At 36.5% G+C, this 21,153-nt stretch overlaps 1 protein-coding gene across 1 annotated transcript in view; it reads left to right on the forward strand.

Annotated features, from left to right (window-relative positions):
* Dpyd (dihydropyrimidine dehydrogenase) overlaps positions 1-21,153 on the forward strand; it is a 780,348-nt gene that overhangs the window by 563,656 nt on the left and 195,539 nt on the right. The window contains exon 18 of the mRNA XM_038311847.2: positions 332-451. Coding sequence (XP_038167775.1) covers positions 332-451 — 120 coding nt within the window. The remainder of the gene's footprint in view (positions 1-331; positions 452-21,153) is intronic.

A 21,153-nucleotide genomic window follows, 5' to 3' on the forward strand; every position in this document is an offset into this window, starting at 1 on the left:
TTAAAAAATATCTAACTTTGTTGTTGTTGTTGTTTTGTTGAGACAGGATATATTTCAGTAGCTCTGGCTGTAGTAAAACTCTCTTTGTAGACCAGGCTAGCCTGGAGCTCACAGAGATTCACCTGCCTCTGCTTCCATACTGCTGGGATTAAAGGCATGTGCCACTACTGGCAGCTTTAAGAAAAAGAAATCTAACATTTAAGCTTACTGGAAACAGTCAAATGAAGGCAGACATTTGGGAGAAGGAATTTTAAGGTTGCATGGGCCTGAATGGGTTTCAATCATCCTTTCTTCAAGGTCTAAAGACAAATGTTCACATGCTTTTTCATAGGTGGTGCAGATGGTGTTACAGCCACCAACACTGTCTCGGGCCTAATGGGACTGAAAGCCGATGGCACACCCTGGCCTGCCGTTGGCCTTGGAAAGAGAACCACATATGGAGGAGTATCAGGTGGGTTTTCTTCTTTCCTGGCATTTTTCTTCATTAACCATTGCTGGAAGTCAAGACAGGGAGGGGGAGGCAAGCAAGAGAGTCTTGTGTTTTATGATCTGAGATTCTGATGTAACTCATTATTGGTCACTTTCTTAACTGTTATGGTGGGACAAATTAACTATGAGGTGACAGTTATTATTGGGTACGATGAGAGAGGACCAGAAAATGGCCATGTTGACTTCCTTCTCCTCTGACCTCTATTTTCCTTGGAGTTTTTCAATATCACAGCCACCTTGTCCCTTATTAGTGAAAGCTAACACCATGGCCTCTTGAGAGAAAAAGTACCTCAATTATAAAACCTTTCTGATAGCCTTAAATCCGTTTGCATCCTTCTTAGACTCTTAAAATTATCCATTATCTTTAAAACATCCCGTTTTCACAACTCAGAGCTAACCCCTAAAGTGCAGTGTTTAGCTTCAGCTGATGAGACACAGGGCTGACCTCACACTATTGCTTATTCTTTCTCACCCTCTTGTACTTGAATTCGGTAAAAAGAGAGGAGTTTACTTCCAAGGTTCATTCTGGTCTTGGTGCCCTGCACACTCTGTTGCTGTGACAACATGAACTTGGCCTTGCAGAGACAATGCCGTGAGGTCCTTGACTCTCCTGATATGGGCGTCAGTTTCCTTGGTGATAGAGAAAGGGGTAAATATACATAAAGCAATGGTGCCCCACTGTTCAAGGAAGTCATTGCTGAATCAGGCCAAAGTGCACTTTTGGAAGGGTCAGTACTGGCAGCCAAAGCCTTGTCTATGCTGAAGAAGTCTACACAATGTCCACGAGCCAAGGTAAAACTACAGGGACACGGAGCTACATTATGCTTATAGTGGAATGCTCGGGACACCATGTCTGAAGGAGGGAACAGACAAGCAGCCCCTGAGCCATCAAACAAGGTCTTAACTCTTACTCTAATGTGAAATAACACCGTCTGTGTTAGCAAGGGTCCTAGAAAGAGACAAGAAACTCTGCAGTTGGGCCTTGACGTGTGCTACTTTTTCTGTCAGCTCATTTCAATTTTTTTTCCAGCCTGTCATGTTGACGGCAAGAGAATAGAGGAGGTCACAGAGGGTGCTGAGCATTAAAAATTAATAGAAGAACTATTGAGGTAGTATTTTATATAAGTAACACCATTCACGTTTTCTCATTTAAGCTGCAATTTCTGAATATTTTCGCTTGCTATAACTCAGTCTAATAAAACTTTGAAATTGCAGCATTAGAACGAGTCTCTCATGTCTCAGTCTTTATCATACATACATTGAACACAAGCTGTACCTCAGGGCCTGTTAACATTTCCAGGAAAACTCCATTTCTGAGATTTATAAATACATATATAAAAATTCGCTTGGGCTGTAAGCTCAGCTAAGCTGGTGTTGGAACTCTCATTTGAAACAACAAAATGGCCCTCACATTTTTAAGGGGCTGTCCCTCATATCTAATACGTTCTACATTAAATTCATCCACACTATACAATCTGTTTTGAAAATAACCTTTCTCCACATGGACAAGACCAATACAGTCTTTCCCTTTAAAGAAATACTTGCTGTAGTTTAAAAGGAATATGACCAGAAAAGCAGCTTAAACTGGCAATAAGATGTTCTAGGGTAGAAGCAAGGGCTATGGCAAAGTACCTTCAGCATACATCATACAAAACCTAGCCTTGTAAAACTGCTAATAACACAGGTTTCAAATTTCAGTGAAATACTTCTGCTACTCTCTTCGATATGCTTGTCAGAACTTCAAAGTCTGGTCCAGCGTAGAAAGCCACACAAAATATGCTGAATATTTTTACAAGATTAAAAACAATGGTTGCCATACGTAGTGAATATCATCCCAAGGGTTTCCTCAGAACCCTGAAGTGCCAGTTTTTACAACTATTTGAGTTGGGCTTTTTTAAGAGAAGCTGAATAATTGTTTGGAGTGGTCACCTGACAGCAAATGCCTAGACTGCCAGAGGATGCTTTCAGTGGTTTTTCCAGTTCATCATTCAAGCTTTCTATTTTGTTCAAAATACTCTTTTTGGCATTGGAAATAGAAGTTAATTCTTGCTAAGAAGAGAAATCTCATTATCAAGAGAAATGACGTTATATACATGGTGTATTTCTACATTCCTTTTTAAAAGATGTTTCATGTTTTATTTACTTATTATGTGTATTTGTATCTAAGAGTGGATTTCTTCAAGTGAGTGTTGGTGTCTGAAGAATCTAGAAAAGCTTGTCTGATTCCCAGAAACTGGAGTTGATGTGGTTGGGAGCCTCCAGATGTAGGCGTTCAGACCACTCAGTGCCTCTGCAAAAGCAATATAATGCCAGACAGTGGTGGCACATGCTTTTAATCCCAGCACTCAGAAGGCAGAGGCAGGTGGATCTCTGTGAGTTCCAGGCCAGCCTGGTCTACAAAGCGAGTTCCAGGACAGCCAGGGCTATTACGCAGAGAAATTCTGTCTCAAACAAACAAGCAAAAAAAGCAATATAGGTGTGCTGAGCCATCTTTTCAGGCCATATTTCAGTACTTTTAAAATTTGTTTTAATTTTATTACCTCTTTGCTAATTTTTTTTCACCTGGAAAATGTTAGCATTTAATTGGCCTCCCTGAATGGCTTCAAGCCACCAGAACACAGGCACCTCCAACACCCTTTATCTTCTCTTCAGCTCTTCTGCTGAAAAATTTGGCTTTCACGATGATCGGGCTACTACAAAGTTCTGGGGAAGGGAAAGCTTCCTAAGACCCTGTCATCGTGAAAGCCAAATTGCTCCTGAGTGCAGTAACCATAGAGCCAGAGGTGTAGGATCCCATGAAGCTGGAGTTATTGCCATTTGTGAGCCTCCTGACATGGGTGCTGGGAAATGAGCTACGGGCCTCTGAAAGAGTAATATATGCTCTTAATGACCGACTCACCTCCCGGGCCCTTGCAATCAACATTTGGATAAATAAAATTAAATTAAAAAGTAAAATGAAACAAAATGCTTTACACAGAGTTGTAGGAGAGATCCCACTGGGGGTGATGGTGGTCTTCTGACCTTCACAAGTGTACAGAGGCACTGAAGCCCTTCCCCTAATACATCATTAGTAAATAAATGTAAGAAAATAATTGATTTTAATGACTAACTATTCTCTATTCTTCTATGGACAGTAAGTAAAATAGTCCTAAGTTGTTACCAACTAATGGTCTTATTTCTATAATGTAGGTAGGAGATTTGTGTTATCAAATAGCAGTTAGTTCATGGACTACTACACAAGGAACTAAGTTTGTGTGTGTGTGTGTGTGTGTGTGTGTGTGCGTGTGCATGTGTGTGTGTGTGTGTGCAAGTGTTCAGAAAACGAAAATATTCATTGATATTTATTTATGTAATTGGGAGGAGCCCTATATAAATTCTGTACCTGAGTGAATAATTTTGTTTTCTTACTTTAGATTCAATTTTTTTTTTTCTGGTTTTACTTTAAATTTTTCACCATTTTCAAATCATGTTACCAAATAATAAAAGCATCTTGATGCAGCCACAACTCGGTGATTACTACCATCCAACTGAATAAATGGTGTCACTCAGCTGTGGTGGGATATTGTCACACAGAGTCTTCCCAGTGGGTAAGCTTCACTTAAAGACCGTTACGATTGAGTCCTCCATGGCATCAGCTAAAGGTGTGCCCTTTCGCAACTGACATTGGAGGATAGGCTTTGCTCATCTACAGATATACAGGGGAAAGAGTAGCTGTGTGTCTTTCAATGGGTTAACTTATTTGAAGACATTTTCTTTCGCTGTTCCAGTGCTTTTAGGTTTGCTCATTCTTGGGGAAGAGCATATTCGTCAGAGTTGTTTTGTTCCATTCCATTCCCTGAATGTATGTTGTCTGTCACACATGTAAACACGCACTTAGGGAAAAGTTATTAAATCTCCCTGCAGATGGCATTTTAAATAATCCTTCAGGCTTAGAGAAATTTGCTTCCAAGCAGCTTAAAAGCAGACTCGTTGTTCTGAACTGTTTTGTTTGCCAGTTTTGTTGTAACTTCCCACAAAAGAGAAACTCCTTATTTTAAAATTTTGAATATTTGCTTGAAATTTCATGGTGTGTATACTTAATTAAAAGAATAGCTCCCGTTGTATTTGGTATTAAACCTAATGAGCTTGTATTACTGATGTCTGAATAATTTACCAAAGATGGCCTTCAAGTCTGACGTTAGGGTTTGAAAGTGCTAATCACAGACAGAATGTTGGAGAAGATCTGAGAAACGATTGTTTCTTTCTCAGGAAATGATAATGGCCAGACTCATAGATTCTCCTTACAATCTTCAGGTAAATAATACATCATTTGAAGTTCTACTATGTGGACTTCAAGTTACAGTTGTATAACTCATAGATTTCATCATAAGAACTACCCACCTAACAAACTACAAGGCAAAAATGTTAACACTAATTTGTAGCCTTCTAATGCTGTAGGACTAAGCATATACAGTATTTCATTAATAAAACTTTCATAGTAGATCCTTAAAAAACTCATACAATATAGTGGCTTTAATTTTTTTACAATAAATTTTTATTACATTAATTATTGTGTGTGTGCACATGTGTAAGCATGATAGACTATTTACATGAAGGTTGGACAGCTTGAATAAGTCAGTTCTTTCTCACCATGTAGGTCCCAGGAATCGCACTCAGGGTCCCTGACGTTTCAACATAGGCCTTCACCCTCTGAACCATCTCACTACTCCAAGATTCAAATATTGACTTCACTTGCATAATTTACAATGATTTTAAAGATAATCACTGAGGGTGAACTTTTGGATCAATGTAACTTAACAGAGCCCACTCTGTCACTAGATACTTCATGAACACAAATCCATTGTAATCCAAATTCATGACAGACTTAAGCTTATATTGCTGGAGTCCCAATGACTGTTTGTGTAAATCTGGTAACGTGGTAAAACATACAGTATATAAGAAACTCAAAAGTTTTAGCTTTACTTTTCTTTAAATATCTATTTTCAAACACACAAGCTATAGCTGATTTTTGACAGATCACTATAGCACTTATATTTCATATCACAATTATACCACAAAATACAGTGTTGATATTTTTTATTACGAAGTAGTCATTAAAGGGTTGGATTTTTTTAATGTGTCAATCACATGATTACCAATGCATAAAAGCCTTTTAGAAAAACACGCCTACTATCTTTCATAGAATTTAAGCTATTTTTGTCACTATTCTTATCAATAAGAGCTAAAGATTTAACAGTGAAATGTTTGAAATAATTTAATAGGTAAAGATAAAATTTAGGAAAATATATGATCATGCCATAACCAATCATTTAAAAGAGAACATTCAGTTTTATTCTTGCCTTTACCCCACCCATTTTGTATATATATATAAAAAGTTACAAAAATTGCGATCTGTAATTTCCTTATATAGAACATCATTAGAGTAACCAAAGTTTAACGAATCCAATTACAAAGACCTGTTATATAAACCCCTGAGTTGTATTTGCAGAGCAGTTCAAGGTAGGCATATGAAATAAAGATGCTGAATTACAATTTCCATTATAAGTTGTCGCTTTGGTCCAGAGAAACTCACCATTAGAAATATGCTCATTTAAATAATGCTCACTTGAAAATGCTCATGCACTACTGACAAGGTGCCCCTTCTCATTGTGTTACCTTTGCTGCAGTTCAGATGCCTCACTGTTTAGCTACCCTTGGTCTGTGCAGGAGATCAGAGCCCTAATAATAGATTTTTTTGACAGTGAGCGTGCCTGCTACCTGTCCTACACAAATCTCACTGTTCATGTTTGCGTCATGGCAACAAAGCAGACAAAGGGAAATGCCAAGTGCAGAGTTGCAGGCACAGTCTTGCCTTGCCTTGACATTCCAGCCAAGTAGCAGTTATAAGATGTATAATTTTTTTCTAAGACTTGGCTGCCGTATCCATAGATGCTTACAGCTCATCGACAGACGGGCAAGGGTGAAGGCTTTAGGTACAAATCAAGGGCTGTAGCCTCTACTTAGATATTTTAAAATAGACATTGTTCTGCAGATAATCGATTAAACATTATGTAAGAGTCAACAAAATCACAGGTCCTCTGATAATCTCTCTCTCTCTCTCTCTCTCTCTCTCTCTCTCTCTCTGTGTGTGTGTGTGTGTGTGTATAAAATTAGGAAAATAAATTAATATCTGTACCAATTCCTATAACATTTGATTGACTTTGTAAACTAAAAGACCTGACAAGCATATTATGAGAACTTATCTTTGCAGCAATGGCAATGAATTATTAAATTTCTTTCCTTGTATGTGTATGTTTTTATCATAAAGAATGATGTCAAGCTTGAAATTAATCCAAAAAAGGTTCCATTATGAAAGTGAAACTAGAGAGTATTGTGTCAATGTCAGAGCTTAAATTTAAATATTCAGAGATTCATGCATATCTACTGCGCTAAAATATCAGTGTAGATCCACGTCAGCGGCTGTTTAATTTAGGACTACACATCTCTCTGTAAGCCTCCGAAATGGTTCACCGTGTCACAGTCTTATAAAGAACACCGGTACAGTACATTGGATTAATTAACGAACTCCTTGCAGAGAACTGAGTTCTCAGTATGTCAAGATTTCAGTTTTATGTTAAATATTTTCTAAAGGCCAGACCTTGAAATCTCAGGGGCAGTCCCAAGCAGTGAGCTGTGAATTTAACCATAGGCTAACTGCTAATGATAAGGAAAAGAGTCCTCGCTGAGGCAGCTGTAATACAGTCATTGGATTAGGCTATCAATCACTCTGCTCCCCAAGGAAATGAGGAAGAAGAAGACCAAACAGTGAAAAGGGAAGTTAGGAAAAGCAGGGCATGACTTGAATGAGATTCCTCACTATCTTTACTCCTGCTTCGTCTAAAATCCCTTGGCATCAGAGACAAGCGAACTTCCCTTCTGTACTCCGTGGAGCAGGCCACATTTATTCTTCACGACTAAAAGACTATCACAGCACCCTTGCCTCTCCTCATCTGAGGCTCTTTAACCTTGCTGGATGCAAATGCCTGGTAACAGAAGAAAATAATAACCTTTAGTTTTTGAATTTAAGATTTGTATTGCCGGTTGTTGCTAGATACAGAATGCATTTGGTTATGGTAAAGGGAAATATTGTTTCATTGCATTCTAAAAGGCAGTTGTTTCACTTATGAGTATCCATACAGTGGCCTGAGAGTGTAGTAAACAGAGTTGAGTATGCATGGGAGCCTGGAGGGCATTTTAGGATATCATTACTGGCCCTTTTCCCCAGGACTTTGGGTTTTGTATGGGGAATGGGAGAGGGCCTGAGAGTCTGATGTCCTTGCTGCTGCTCTGGGGAGAGCACTCTGGGAAGAGCTGATGAAGAGAAGCTGGTGTTATTAAACACATTAATTTGAATATCTTATTTCCAAAATAAATTCAAAAGCTGTATTCTGTATTAAAGTTAGAGAACTGAGACATTCAATAAATCAATAGTCTTTGGCCATGGTATAGGTATCTGAAACAAATTATCATAAGTAGCATCAGAACTAATTCTTCAAAAACAATAGAACACAGAATAACAAGCCTCAAAAGAGACAAGTGCATGATACATCATTTAAGGTTACAAGTTGAAAGCCAACACTTGCTTATGCCAAGAGAATCCGGTCTGAGTGCCTCTGGAGAAAATTTATGAATATCCGCCGTCCTTTGAAAAGCAAACAGGTGTGAGAGGCAGACAAAAGTAAAATTAAATGCAGATCTGTGAAAGACAATGTTTTCTTTTCTTTGTGGAAACAGTAACACACTGAAAAAATAACTCCTGTCTGGGAAGAAGGACTTAGAGTAAATTTATGTATTTCTGCAATCCCTTAAAAATGTAGAAAAGACTTGTGGCAGCTGCTGATTGTTACTATGCAAAGGTATCCATTTGCAAGGAAAAGATGAGCAACCGTCAGTGAGACTAAGCTAAGCTCTGATGATGAAGCATCCCCTCCTTTAGCACAGTTACACTGTTCATTGACAGTCTTCGTCTTCCAGAGTCATGTGCTTAGTCTGTTCATGGTTCCACCCAGCAACCATAGACATTGTTTTACAGTCTTCTTTAGGTGTATGTCCTGGTCTTCAGTCCCAGGGGCTCAGTACCATGTGAATTCCAAAATCTCAACAGGTGCTGAAGGATGGGACGTAGAAAGCCTTTGGCAATGTGCAGTTAGCGTGTGATATTCCAACTGCAGACTGGCAAGATAGAGCAGAAGGTATGGTCGGAGTTGAGATCAGAGTGAGGGGCAGAAAGGAATATGGCTATGACAGCTTCTCTCTACTTGATTGAAGGTTCCAACAGTTCAGCTCAGCCCAGTGTAGTGGTTGAATAGAATGACTGCAATAAGCTCCTATGTTTGAGCATATTATTCTTTTAGACTTGATCGATTTGTGGGATATGTTTATGCACATCATTCTGTGTGAGAGTAGCAATATTCATAATATAATTCATAATATAAGCATACCAGTAGTGGCTTCTTTATTTTATTTGTGTTCACCTTTATTCTGATAACCAGGTCTTAAAACATAAACTTAATCGTCTCTTAAAGTAATAGACCTTGAATTTTAAGGGAAAAAAATGTCTGGATTTATAAATCTCAACATACATGTATTGTTGGTGGCTTTTGAAAATTTGTATTCACAGACTTCTGTTAGAAAAATGGCCAACATTAAGATTAATTAACAGTTATGTAGCAACAGAGAGGTGTTTGATATGATTTTTATTTGTGTTGCACATTACTGAATAATATACATGTGGCATTATTTAAACAACCCTATGAAGATGATGTTGCTAGGTCCATTTTACAGATAATTAGTTAAGCAAATCAACAGAGAGAGTCTGCATACTCCAAAGATGTCATAAACTAAGTTCAAACTCAGATCTTTCTCCAAAGATAAGCCACCCAATTTTCTTTTTAAATCATTGTTTTCTGGGATCTGGTACAATAAATTTCTGTCTGAATATGAAGTACCCATTAAATTCTGACAGGGTACAGGCATTACTGAGGGATGAATATATCCAATCTGGGTTTAAAAACACCTATGAGTATATACTTCTGAAACCGTTGTTACTTATATCGAGCTAACTGGATAAAAGAGAGACAATCTCAGACAGTTCATTCCAAGAAGTAAAGATGAAAGCAGGATTCAGTCATTTTTCTTGAAGTATAAGTATGTAAGGTTTTCTTGAAAAGAAACATTCATCAATATAGCAATAAATAACTTTATTTCTTACTGACTTGAATGAACTATGGAGTGCTTGGTCCAACCATGCTATTGAAACAAACTCTGGATGCTATTCTTCATTTCCTGTTTCCAATGCTCCATCAGTTACAAATCTCTCCGTTCCTGGGGCTGTCTCACAGTCTTTCCCCACAGATCCGTCTTTCTCCCCAGTAGCAACATCGTCTCCTTTATGATTTCAACTGAGCTTGCAAAAAAACACCAGGAAGCAATTCAGATACACTGCCTTTTCATCAAGTGGAAAGAAAGGAAAGGACATTTTGAAGATAGTGAGATGGGGGTGGGGGTGATGTTAATACCAAAAGCCTAAAGTGTAAGCTTTCTCAAACAAAAAGAAGGAATCTCTACTACTTTTCCCTCCCTCCATTAAAAACAAAACAAGACAGAATATGAATTAAATTAGTGAATAAGCAAGTTAGGCTCTTAGCACATATCTAGTGTGATACACAATGCGATATTTTAATTAGTATTAAATAATTTAGAAATAAGTGTGTGAATTAAAACAAAGTCCAACAAATGTTCTGGAGTTGGTCTTACTTCTGTCATTGTCGATGACCAATGTGTGTGAATTATGACAGTCTTGATATTAATTGATAGTGATTCATATTACTAGTAATTGTACATACATGCATACATAACAAATTATATGCCTTTTACAAGTTGAAACAGGATTTTTCTTTTCAGCTCCTTGTGGCCAAGGTATGCTATAGGCACACAGAGGATATGATGGAAATCCAGCTCAATTCTTAATATTCATATAGGAGTCCGATTAATTGTCCCTTCAAGAATCTGTGGCCCTTGTAGTAAATCTTTGTAAAGGATATAAGAAATTTCAGTATGTGCCCAATGCCCAGAGCTCTTCACACTCTGTGCTACTTAATCACTTAACAATCTGATGAAGTGGCCTGCTTCATTGAAGTAGAAATGAATGCACAGAGAAATTGCATACATTCTGTAAAATCACGCAGTTGATACCAAGTTCACATGAACCTGATGGAGGAGGGTCATCTGTCTATGTGTTACTTTCATTGGTTAATAAAAAAAAAACTGCCTTGGCCCTTTAATAGGACAAAAAATTAAGTAGGTAAAATAAACAAAACAAAATTAAAAAAAAATAAACCAAAAAAACAGAGTCAGACAAATGCTGTGCCTCTCCTTTCTGAGACAGACACAGGTTAAGATCTCTCCTAATAAGCCACCCCTTGTGGTGCTACACAGATTACTAAATATGGGCTAAAACAAGATGTAAAAATTAGCCAATAAGAGGCTAAAACTAATGCACCAAACAATGTTTAAATAAATACAATTTATATGTTGTTATTTCAAAATATAAGCTAGCCAGGTGGCCCAAAAGCAGCCCACCACTCTCCTTCCACAACATGAACCTATGCATGATATTGTAACTTTACTGTCCATACCTGCCTCAGCTCCTATGCTATTTCTAGAGCAGTAGTTTTTCCACCTTCCTAATGCTGAGACCCTTTAATACAATTCTTCATGTTGTGGTAACCCTCAACCACAAAATTATTTTTGTTGCTACTTCATAACTATAATTTTGCTACTTTTATAAGTCATAATATAAATATCCATGTTTTCTAATGGTTTTAGGTAACCTCTGTGAAAGGGTCATTTGGCCCCCCCAGGTTGAAAAGTATTATTATATAAGTTTATTCTTGTATGTATCTTTGAGGCTCTTTATATGTAGGTTGAAAACAATGAAGAGAAACTCATCTCTTTAGCAAAATTAAGGGAAATAATCTATAAAAATGGTATAAACATTAATTGTGGTTTTAAAAGTCTCTCATGATGGAGAGTCACAAATGTACCTTAACTGGTCTAGTAAACCCCTCAACATTCCTATTAACCTCTGTGCTTCATACACCGCTCAAATTAATATGCTGAGAAATAACACAAAAGAGTATTTTAAGGTAGATGCCAAAGGTTTAATGGATAAGATTATTGCTGTGTTAGATTTTTATTCATTAGTTCAAACACTTGATCTTTTACTTTATCCTCATATTATAGGGAAATTACAGATTTCTCTGTTCGCTAGTTTAAAATGTAAACGTAATCTAAATGAGTTGGACCAAAAAAATGCTTTGAATAGTTAAACAATTTCTTTAACCTCACTGTTGAGTTTCCCCAATTTTATTTTAGTTATAAGAATAGAGTAATTCTTGTGCAGATATGTGTGTGCAATATATGTTTGCACATATATGTTTGCATATGTGCGTATGCATCTCTGCTTTTGTCTGCCATTGTAAAACATTTCCAAAAACATTTCCTTCCTATGAATGTTTACAATGGGTATCAATAAAGTCCCGGGTGATGACAGTCGCCTGAGAATCTTTATAAATATGCGGATTTGGCCTATAGAACTACTTACTCCATACATCATCAAGTATTCCAGAGGAGTCTAGTACCTATGCCTTGCACTTCTCTCTTTGGAAGGAAAAAAATCAAAGAAATATAACATGAGGAATACTATCATCATATGATATTATAGAATACAACTTGAGATGTTTGTTTCACAGAATAAAATAAAATTGTTTTATTCCCAGAATAGAATAAAATAAAAGTGGGGGATTGATGCCATTTAGTCAATGATCATTGTAATACTAGTAATTCATATATTGCAATTTAATTTTTTTTGAGTGGACCACTAAGTAGATGCCTTGAAAGTCTGACTAAAATACCAAACAACATAGAGGATGGCAGACATTCATTCTAAGGAATGACAAGTTGTTGAATTGATTTCAACCTACTCATTAAAACGGTTATTAAATTTTCAGATATTCTTTTCAGTGAATTTTACTTATAGGTATTAAAATTTAAATGATGGACTACCTCAGTAAAAATCTTTCACCATCCCAACCTCATGATGTAGTATTTCTGAAAATGTGTCTAGAAATGCATGTGTAAAAGATGCTGTTATGCGAGGGTTCTCTTGTCTATGTCTTATTTTACAGGTTTCACCCTCTAGCCCAGGATATATGTTAGCCTTTGATATGTGTATCCTTACTTTCAGCAAACAGAATTATTGTCCTTTCAAATACATAGGATGATCTTGACACCACAAGATTCTACCTCTGTGAGCAAAGAGGACTCTGGAGGCAGTGTCTGACATTTAAGGGCAGTGATCTTCAGAAGTCAAGATCTTCCAGAAGAATTATACTGTTAAGGATTTTTTTTTGCTTCTTTTTCTTATTACGCTATACATTTTACTCTGCTCCCTTCCCTTTCTCCCCTCTCTCTTTCTACCCTCTCCTGTGACCCCCATACTCCCAATTTACTCAGGAGATCTTGTCTTTTTCTGATTCCTATTTAGATCCTTCTTTGTCTCTTTAAAGATCTTTGTTGTCTAGGTTCTCTGGGATTGTGAATTGTAGGCTGGTTTTTCTTTGCTTTATGTCTAAAAGCCATCTATGAGGATTTTTAGTGTGTGTCCTGGTAATTAATGCATTTTATATACTATACATATGTATTATTATATACATAATATAGTATTCTATATAACATCATAGATCAAGGCAGGGTGGCAAATAAAACTGGTTATGCTTAATCCCTTAGGGTTCTATGGAAGTGTACTAAATACTGCTGAATTGGTTCTGAGCTGTGAACATCAATGTTGTTTCTATCTGTATTCCTGGAGGGAGAATTTGCCTAACAAATAAAACAGAAATAACAGGGACTATTTACAGCTGGCAACGATGACAAGACACAAAATAAATGGGGAATTTTCAGTGGTAATAGAAATAAGGGAGCAAATGTTGTTGAGTGATGTTGGGGAGTTGTATGTGTTATAAAGGACAGACGTAGAGATCTTAGGAAGAAAAGAAGGACAGCACAGAAATTAAAATTAGCAAATAAAGGGTGGTTGAGAAAACATAAATTAATGAGAGAGAAAGTAGGGTAACAAAGTAATTTTTTAGTGCATGAACTGATTTTTTGGAGTCCATTTCCTATGGAGGGATACCTTGCTCAGCCTAGCTATAGTGGGGAGGGCCCTCGTCCTGCCTCAAGTGGTGTGACAGACTTTGTTGACTCCCCATGGGAGGCCTCACCATCTCTGAGGAGTGGTTGGGGGTTGGGGTAGGGAGAAGGTGGGAGAAACATGAGGAGGGGAGGGAAAGGGAACTAGGATTGGCATGTAAAATAAGATTGTTTTAAAAATAAAATAAAGGAATAAGAATATTGTACATCTGCTGAGCTTTCTCCATACACTTCTGTGGTCATCTGAGTACTCCCACATACCTATTTCATTTCTAAGCTCTTTCTATGTTTTAATTCACAATAGCAGTTAAGAACCACATACCTAAAAAAGCCACATATTTTCAGAAAAAAATCCATACAAAAAGAATTCTATCTCATCACTCTCTTAAAAATACCTTTCATTAGAAGATAGACCATTCAATGATTATAACGATAGTTAGAGTCTCATAAAATGAAATAACAAAAAAAGTGGAGTGGTGTAGATGTTATAAGAAAAGCTTTTCATGCATTCAAAACATTATTGGGTGTCAGAAAGAAATATCTGAGATATATATTGGCTCACAAGTATAGCATACTCTTCTTCAAAGCATTACTGAAGACTATATATATATATATATATATATATATATATATATATATGTACATATACATATAAACACCCATACATGCTTGCATACACATACACACAAACAAACAACCAAGTGATGAATTGCAGCGATGATTTTCAAATTATGGTTTCTGGACTCTCTGCTAGCACCACCTGGGAACTTATTAGAAGCACAGAATTTCAGGGCCAACTCCAGAAAAACTGAATCAGAAACTCTGGGCTATGGGACCAGCAGTCTGTTTTAACAAGCCCTCCAGGTGATTCTCAAGCTGAAGTAAGACAGTGGATGAATTAAATTAATCAATTCAAAAATAAGACAGCCTCTGCACAAGTGTTAATCTTTTAAAAACTGATTATACATTGGATCTGAAGTAATTTTTGAAAACTGGGGTTTAAAAATGAGTTTCTATAACAAAAATATTGCTAAAAGTGAATAGTGATAAAAATTCTATCCTCTGATTATTTTAACAAAGAAAAAATTAATGAAAAATAACAAAAATTGGTGATCAAACATTTAAAACAACAGTCAAAATATGATGTTGGGGTTTTATTGTCATTGTTGTATATCTTTCTTTTCTTTTGAAGAGCCTAACAATGTAGTAATTATTGACCTAGAATTCACTAAATAGCTCGAACTAACCTCAGACTTTCAGTGAGCCTCCTATATCAGGCTTCTAAGCATTGAGATTACAGATGTGTGCTATCACGCGCTCACAAACCAATCTTTTAAAATGTCATTCATCACTTGGCTATTTATAAACTACAGTAGGTCCGAAGGGGTTTTTAAAGAATCTGTGGTCAGTTCCACTCAGAAGTAATGGGAGTATAAACAAGGACCTGTAGACTATAATGCTTTCACCTATGATCTCCAGTGGTCACACTGATGCACATTCCACAGTGAGATCATGACTGGCTCAGGAGACAGTGACTCAGTGGAAGAATGTTCAAAATCAAGGACCTGTAGTATATCTGGATAGTTGTATTTAGGGATGTCATGGTAAGCAGCATGGTGGTAAAAAAATATATTGACATGAATGTTGAATCTTACAGACCTTAACAATTTTCTGACCACTGAGTTTTATCTGTAACGTGAGAATAAGAATGCCTCCTTTGGAGAGGTCTGTGAGGATTAAATTAAATTTCACATATAGAATGGGGATACAGTTACATAGCACTTCCTCTTTGTGTTGTACAAACAGCTCCAAAATATTGCTATACTGAAAAAGTGATTATGAAACTGACATGCTAAAATTTAATTTTTGCAAAATGCCACATAGAATATATGGATGAATTATATTTACAAACCTAATATACTTTAAATTCTGACAAGTTGTATTGAACAATACATTTGAAGAGTCAAACATATTGACCATAAAAGATTATTCCAGGAATGCAAGGATGGTTGAGTTTTATTATGATTGCTAGTGTAATATAATAAAATTATATCTTATAGTACATTTTTAAAGGTTAGTTTTCTCAAAGTGACCCGAAGAACCTTCTAAATTGTCTTTATATTTTTAAAATAGTCCTAGGCACATGAAGTAGTTTACAAGAATAAAAAGTCTATGTCCTACTTGGCAGTTTACTTTTTAAAATATTACCAAGATAAATGGTAAGAGATGTCTACCAATGAGAATTGGCATTTTATACCATGCTGGAGATTATGTCATATACATATATATACATTATATATATATGAATAAGAAACATATGTTTAAAAATGTAATAGTTATTAGAGTTGTTCTCATGTATTCAGGAAATGGAAAATGCTGTTTTAAATGTCAGAATTAAGGTAATGAACATAAGGACAGTTAGATGATCCTGATAAGGTAACTGGACCAGACAGAAGCCAAGCTGCTTTCCTGGTCATTCCATAAATGAGGAAAATGATGTTCCTGACTCAAGGTCATTGGAATTTGCTGCCTGTGTGACTGATTCAAATGCTCATACTACCTATATAGCCAACACACAAAATCCTGCTTTCCTGCACACTAGCTAGCATCCACACCAGGAAAAAACCCTTATCCTTAATGAACAGCACATGGGTAGAAAGAAAGAACAGCACTACTGTAGCAGAGAACAGAATAAGTTACAGAATTTTTTCTTGCATTAAAAAGACTCATTCTCATATTTTTAATTGTTATATATTTTGTTCAATGATGAACTAGAATAGACTCTTTTCCTAATATTTATGAAATTTTTATTAGTAGTCATTTGTAGTTATTAATAATAATAAAAATTGTTATTACTATTATTATTATTATCATTTATCTGTGCTAGAACTCACTCTGTAGACCAGGCTGGCTTCAGACTTAGAGATCCACCTGCCTCTTCTCCCACATGCTGGGATTAAAGCCATACCCCATTATTGCCTGGCTGATATTATTATAAATCTTTTGGTCTCAATTATAACAAATGTAGTAAAGTATAGACACAGCAAATTATTGAAATCAAATTCAGAATGATTATAATGAAAATTATGTTTCTAGTGTAAGAACAATCAGATAAATGAGAAGAAAATGGAACTTCTGAATACATTCTCTATCCCCATGAATATAACATGTAAAAAAATTCCTTTAAGTCATATAGAATAAGATATTTTATTAATGGGGTTTTTAGTAAGAGCCTTTCTCAGAGCAAAACCATTTTATTAAGCAAATATTGAGCAGTTTAGCTACTTAGAAAAGAGTAAATATATAATTTTCAAACTACTCATTTAAAACCCTAAAGTTTAAAGACTTAAATAATTATGTTAAATTAACTATTTAAAAACAATAGAAAAGTGAATATTTGTTTGAAATGGAGACGATAAAAGAATGTACAAGATACAGAAAGTATTTCTCTGCATGTTCTTTGAACACTTCTATGTATCTAAAACCATCAGCAAAATTAAAAAGTGAATGTCAAACCGTGTTCATAAGATAATAAAGTTGATGCTGAGTCAAGATCTAAAACTGTGTCTAGGGTTGCTACTGCTGTGATGACATACCATGACCATAAGGAGCTTGGGAAGGAAAGTGGTTTCCTTTCATATCCTGAGCCACAAAGCAGGAACTCAAACTGGGCAGGAACCTAGAGGCAGGAGCTGATAAAGGACATGGAGGAGTGCCACTTTCTGGTTTGCTCCTCGTGGATTTCCTTAGAACCCAGGACTACCAGCCTTCAGGCATCCCCAGACACAAGATGCTGGGCTCTCTCTTTCACTAATTGGGAAAACTCCTACCATGTTCATCTGTGTCGAGTCTGATCTTATGCAGGCATTTTCTCAGTCCAGGTTCCATCCTTTCAGATGACTCTAGCTTGTGCCAAGCTGATGCCAAATTACCTAGCACATTTCTCACAATAGAAGACAATGCAATAAATTAGTTAGAGTGAACATAAATATTCAGTCACACTGTCTGAAAAATGTATTCTTTTCATTATTGTATTCAGTTACTTTTTGGCTATAAAATTCGAAGATGTGTTTTTAATATATATTTTAAACCAATAATCTAGTTTCTTTTAAAATTATTAACAATATTGCTTTTTTGTGAGTGTTTTGTCCCCCCTTTGAATCTTCTTAGTCAAATATACTCTTTATTTCTTGAGATCTTGTCTGGTATTCTGATGATGAAACTTCTTTTTTAATTTATTATTGGGCTCTCAGTTCTTTCTATTTAGAAATTTTACTTGGATTGTTGTGTTTAGCACTGGTTGGCCTGAGACCTATTAGGTAGATCAAGGTGGCCTCAGGCTCACAGAGATCCCCCTGCCTCCTCTTATTATTGCAGGGATTCACCAACATGCCTGGCTACAAATTTCTTTTTTAAAACTGTGAATTCTCTTGTTTTACTTACTCATTACCATTTTCCCTCTATCTTTACTCCTTACTTCAGTCACTATTTAATTTTTGTCATCTTGTATACTCCATTTGAAGTCATTGATTTTATGAAGAATATTTTTTACATTCTCTGTCTATTTGTTTTTCTTAACTCTTGTATTTTATTATTCCTGTGGCTGTAGTCTTTTGGATTATATCCTGATCTTTTTCATGCAGAGTCTTCTCTGACGTTTTCTAAAAATAATGACTGTTTTCTTTAGTTTCTGTATGATCTCTATGTCCCCTAGCTCATGAATGATTTCCTTTGAGGTTTTGTCTTGGCTTCTCTGGGTCATATATGCAACAACTTGAAACATTCAGGGTCTTAGAACTCCCTCAGCTTAATATTAAGTGTGGAATATTGAGAAGTTGATTAAAACTTCTGATTGTGGGAATGAAGTTAATCAACTAGAGATTTTATTGTAAAGAGAATGAGTGATAAGCAAATGCTTTATGAGAGCTCGTGGAGAATTCTTGAGCTGTTTTCTTAGGAAGAAGCCATTTCTCAGAAGAACCCATTGTCTGCTATTGTGAACGCACTGCCTTCTGATAATAAAGAAGGGGTAGTATACGTTAGTTCAGCATTTACTATATAGGTGTTTGTTTCATTTCCAACTTTTAACATTTGTCTCAATCAAATCCTTGTACTTGTTTTTTAAATATTTTATTACATTACATTTATTTATTCAAACGTGTGTGTGTGTGTGTGCCTGTGTGTGTGTGTACACATTTGGAGGTCAGTGGACTACATGTGAGCAAGTGTGTTTATCCACAGAGTTATCTCATGGATACCATCCCTGCAACCTTCTCTGTTGCCCATTCATTTTGTTGTTGTTTTTTTGTTTTGTTTTGTTTTGTTTTGCTTTTCCAAGACAGAGTTTCTCTGCTTAACAGTCATGGCTGTCCTGGAACTTACTTTGTAAACCAGGCTGGCTTCAAACTCACAGAGATCCACTTGACTGCCTCCTGAGTACTGGGATTAAAGGTGTGTGCCAACACTGCCTGGCTTGTAGTGCATTGTTTAGCTGCTGTCCCTTGAGTTCCATGTGATGGGTATTCTAAATTACATCCTTTTATGTACCTTCTTTCATCTTCTACAAGTTTTCCCCAGCAAATGATGACTTCTTTATTTTCTTTACTTCATACATGTGTTCTTGTTTGTTTGTTTACTTATTTATTTTTACTTTTTATTTGATGTCTTCTGGGTTTGATTGTGGGAGAGGTAAAGCATTCAATTCAAGACAATTCAAAGCAATCCATGACTTGGAATGCTAATTAAGAAGTAAAATTAAGCCAAGTGTCACTCACCTTTAATCCCAACATTCCAGAGTGAGAGACAGGTAATTTGAGGCCAACCTGGTCTACAGAGAGTTCTGGCTGAACCAGGACTACACAGAGAAACCCATATCAAAACAAACTGAAAAAGACAAATGAAGAAAATAAAAGTAAAGTTAAAAATTACTCCTTTGAAATTTTTTGGTCTCTGAACTTTTATATCTTTGATAGATCATGCCATTTATGTTTTTAACTAAATTCTTACCCCTCATAAGTTGAGCTCTGTGTTCACAGTTCAATGCGTGTAGATGTGTTAATGTATGCATACATCTGTACATAATCGCAGTTGATAAGTAAATAGTAACTGAACAGCCCCTGTACCAGGAATTCAGGGTTCGGATTCCTCCATCCCTTCCTGACCTCATTGTGTAGCACAAATCTTTGCTTCTGTTGTAAAAGCGTATTTCTTCTACTTTGCTTCTCCATTTAGCCTCATTTGTTTCCCCTTATTGTGCTCCGAGGAGAATGATGACAGGAAGTCTGGCTGGGGTCAGTATGCCATTAGGCTTCTGCCGTAGTTGCAGTGTTGGCCTGTGGCTTCCTGAACTGAGACCATTAGAAACTATGGCATTATTGCAGCTTACTTATGGGTCAGCAGCTTGTCAACAACAAGTAGACTCTTGTTTCTCTGTCCAGTCACTTTCTTGCTGTCATTTTCTGAACTGCAGTGTAATAATGGGGCAATCACATAACTTGCAAAATCTAACTTTCAAATACCGGAACCTTGGAAAACTTCCTTGTGACTAGGCTGCCACCTTTGACCAGCATGGCACATTGTTAATAAAAGCTCCCATGCCTATTGTATGGCAGACAGACTATAGGGGTCAATCCCTGAGGTGAGGAAACTATTTTGAAGGCTAGCATAGGAATCCAAGCAAGACAGGATGGTACCTTAGACCAGTGTGAAAGCTATGGAGACACTGTACTGAAGCCTTTGAGTACAAGAGCTAGCTAGCATCTCTGAGAAGTACAGCATGTTGTCTTCAGAGGAGACATAATTTTTGAGTAAAGAAAATGCTAAGCCACAATCACAGAACACCTTTTATTATCTTTGTATTTTTTAACAGATTGAATCATGACATAAATGATAGCAAACTCTTACATGGTACATAAGTCACTGTTTGTCACATAAAGGAAATGAGGTGATCATACACTAAACAGGTAAACTGTGCTGCCAATGTGTTTGAAAGGGTTAGTGATGGCAGTGTGCTCAGGACCAGCACTGAGCATGTGCAAAGTGAAGCAGGCTGGGTAAGAAGAAAAGGAATTGACAGTGAGATTGGAGAGACAACCCAATGCTATGCAGTCCCTGGATGAACTTCAGGTTGTATCCTAATCTTTAAAATAACAACCCTATCTGATTTATATTATTAATAAAAGCTCCCATGGCTATTGTATGGCAGACAGACTATAGCGGTCAATTCCTGAGGTAAGGAAACTATTTTGAAGGCTAGCATAGGAATCCAAACAAGACAGGATGGTACCTTAGACCAGTGTGAAAGCTATGGAGACATTAGAGAGCTGAGTACAGTGTAGGAAAAAGAGGAAGAGGAATGGAATTTATAGGTGACTCCATCAGTTTAGGCCAAGCATCTGTGTGAGTAATGGTGAC

The sequence above is a fragment of the Arvicola amphibius genome, chromosome 14 (assembly GCF_903992535.2).
Source record: "Arvicola amphibius chromosome 14, mArvAmp1.2, whole genome shotgun sequence".
Lineage (NCBI taxonomy): Eukaryota > Metazoa > Chordata > Mammalia > Rodentia > Cricetidae > Arvicola > Arvicola amphibius.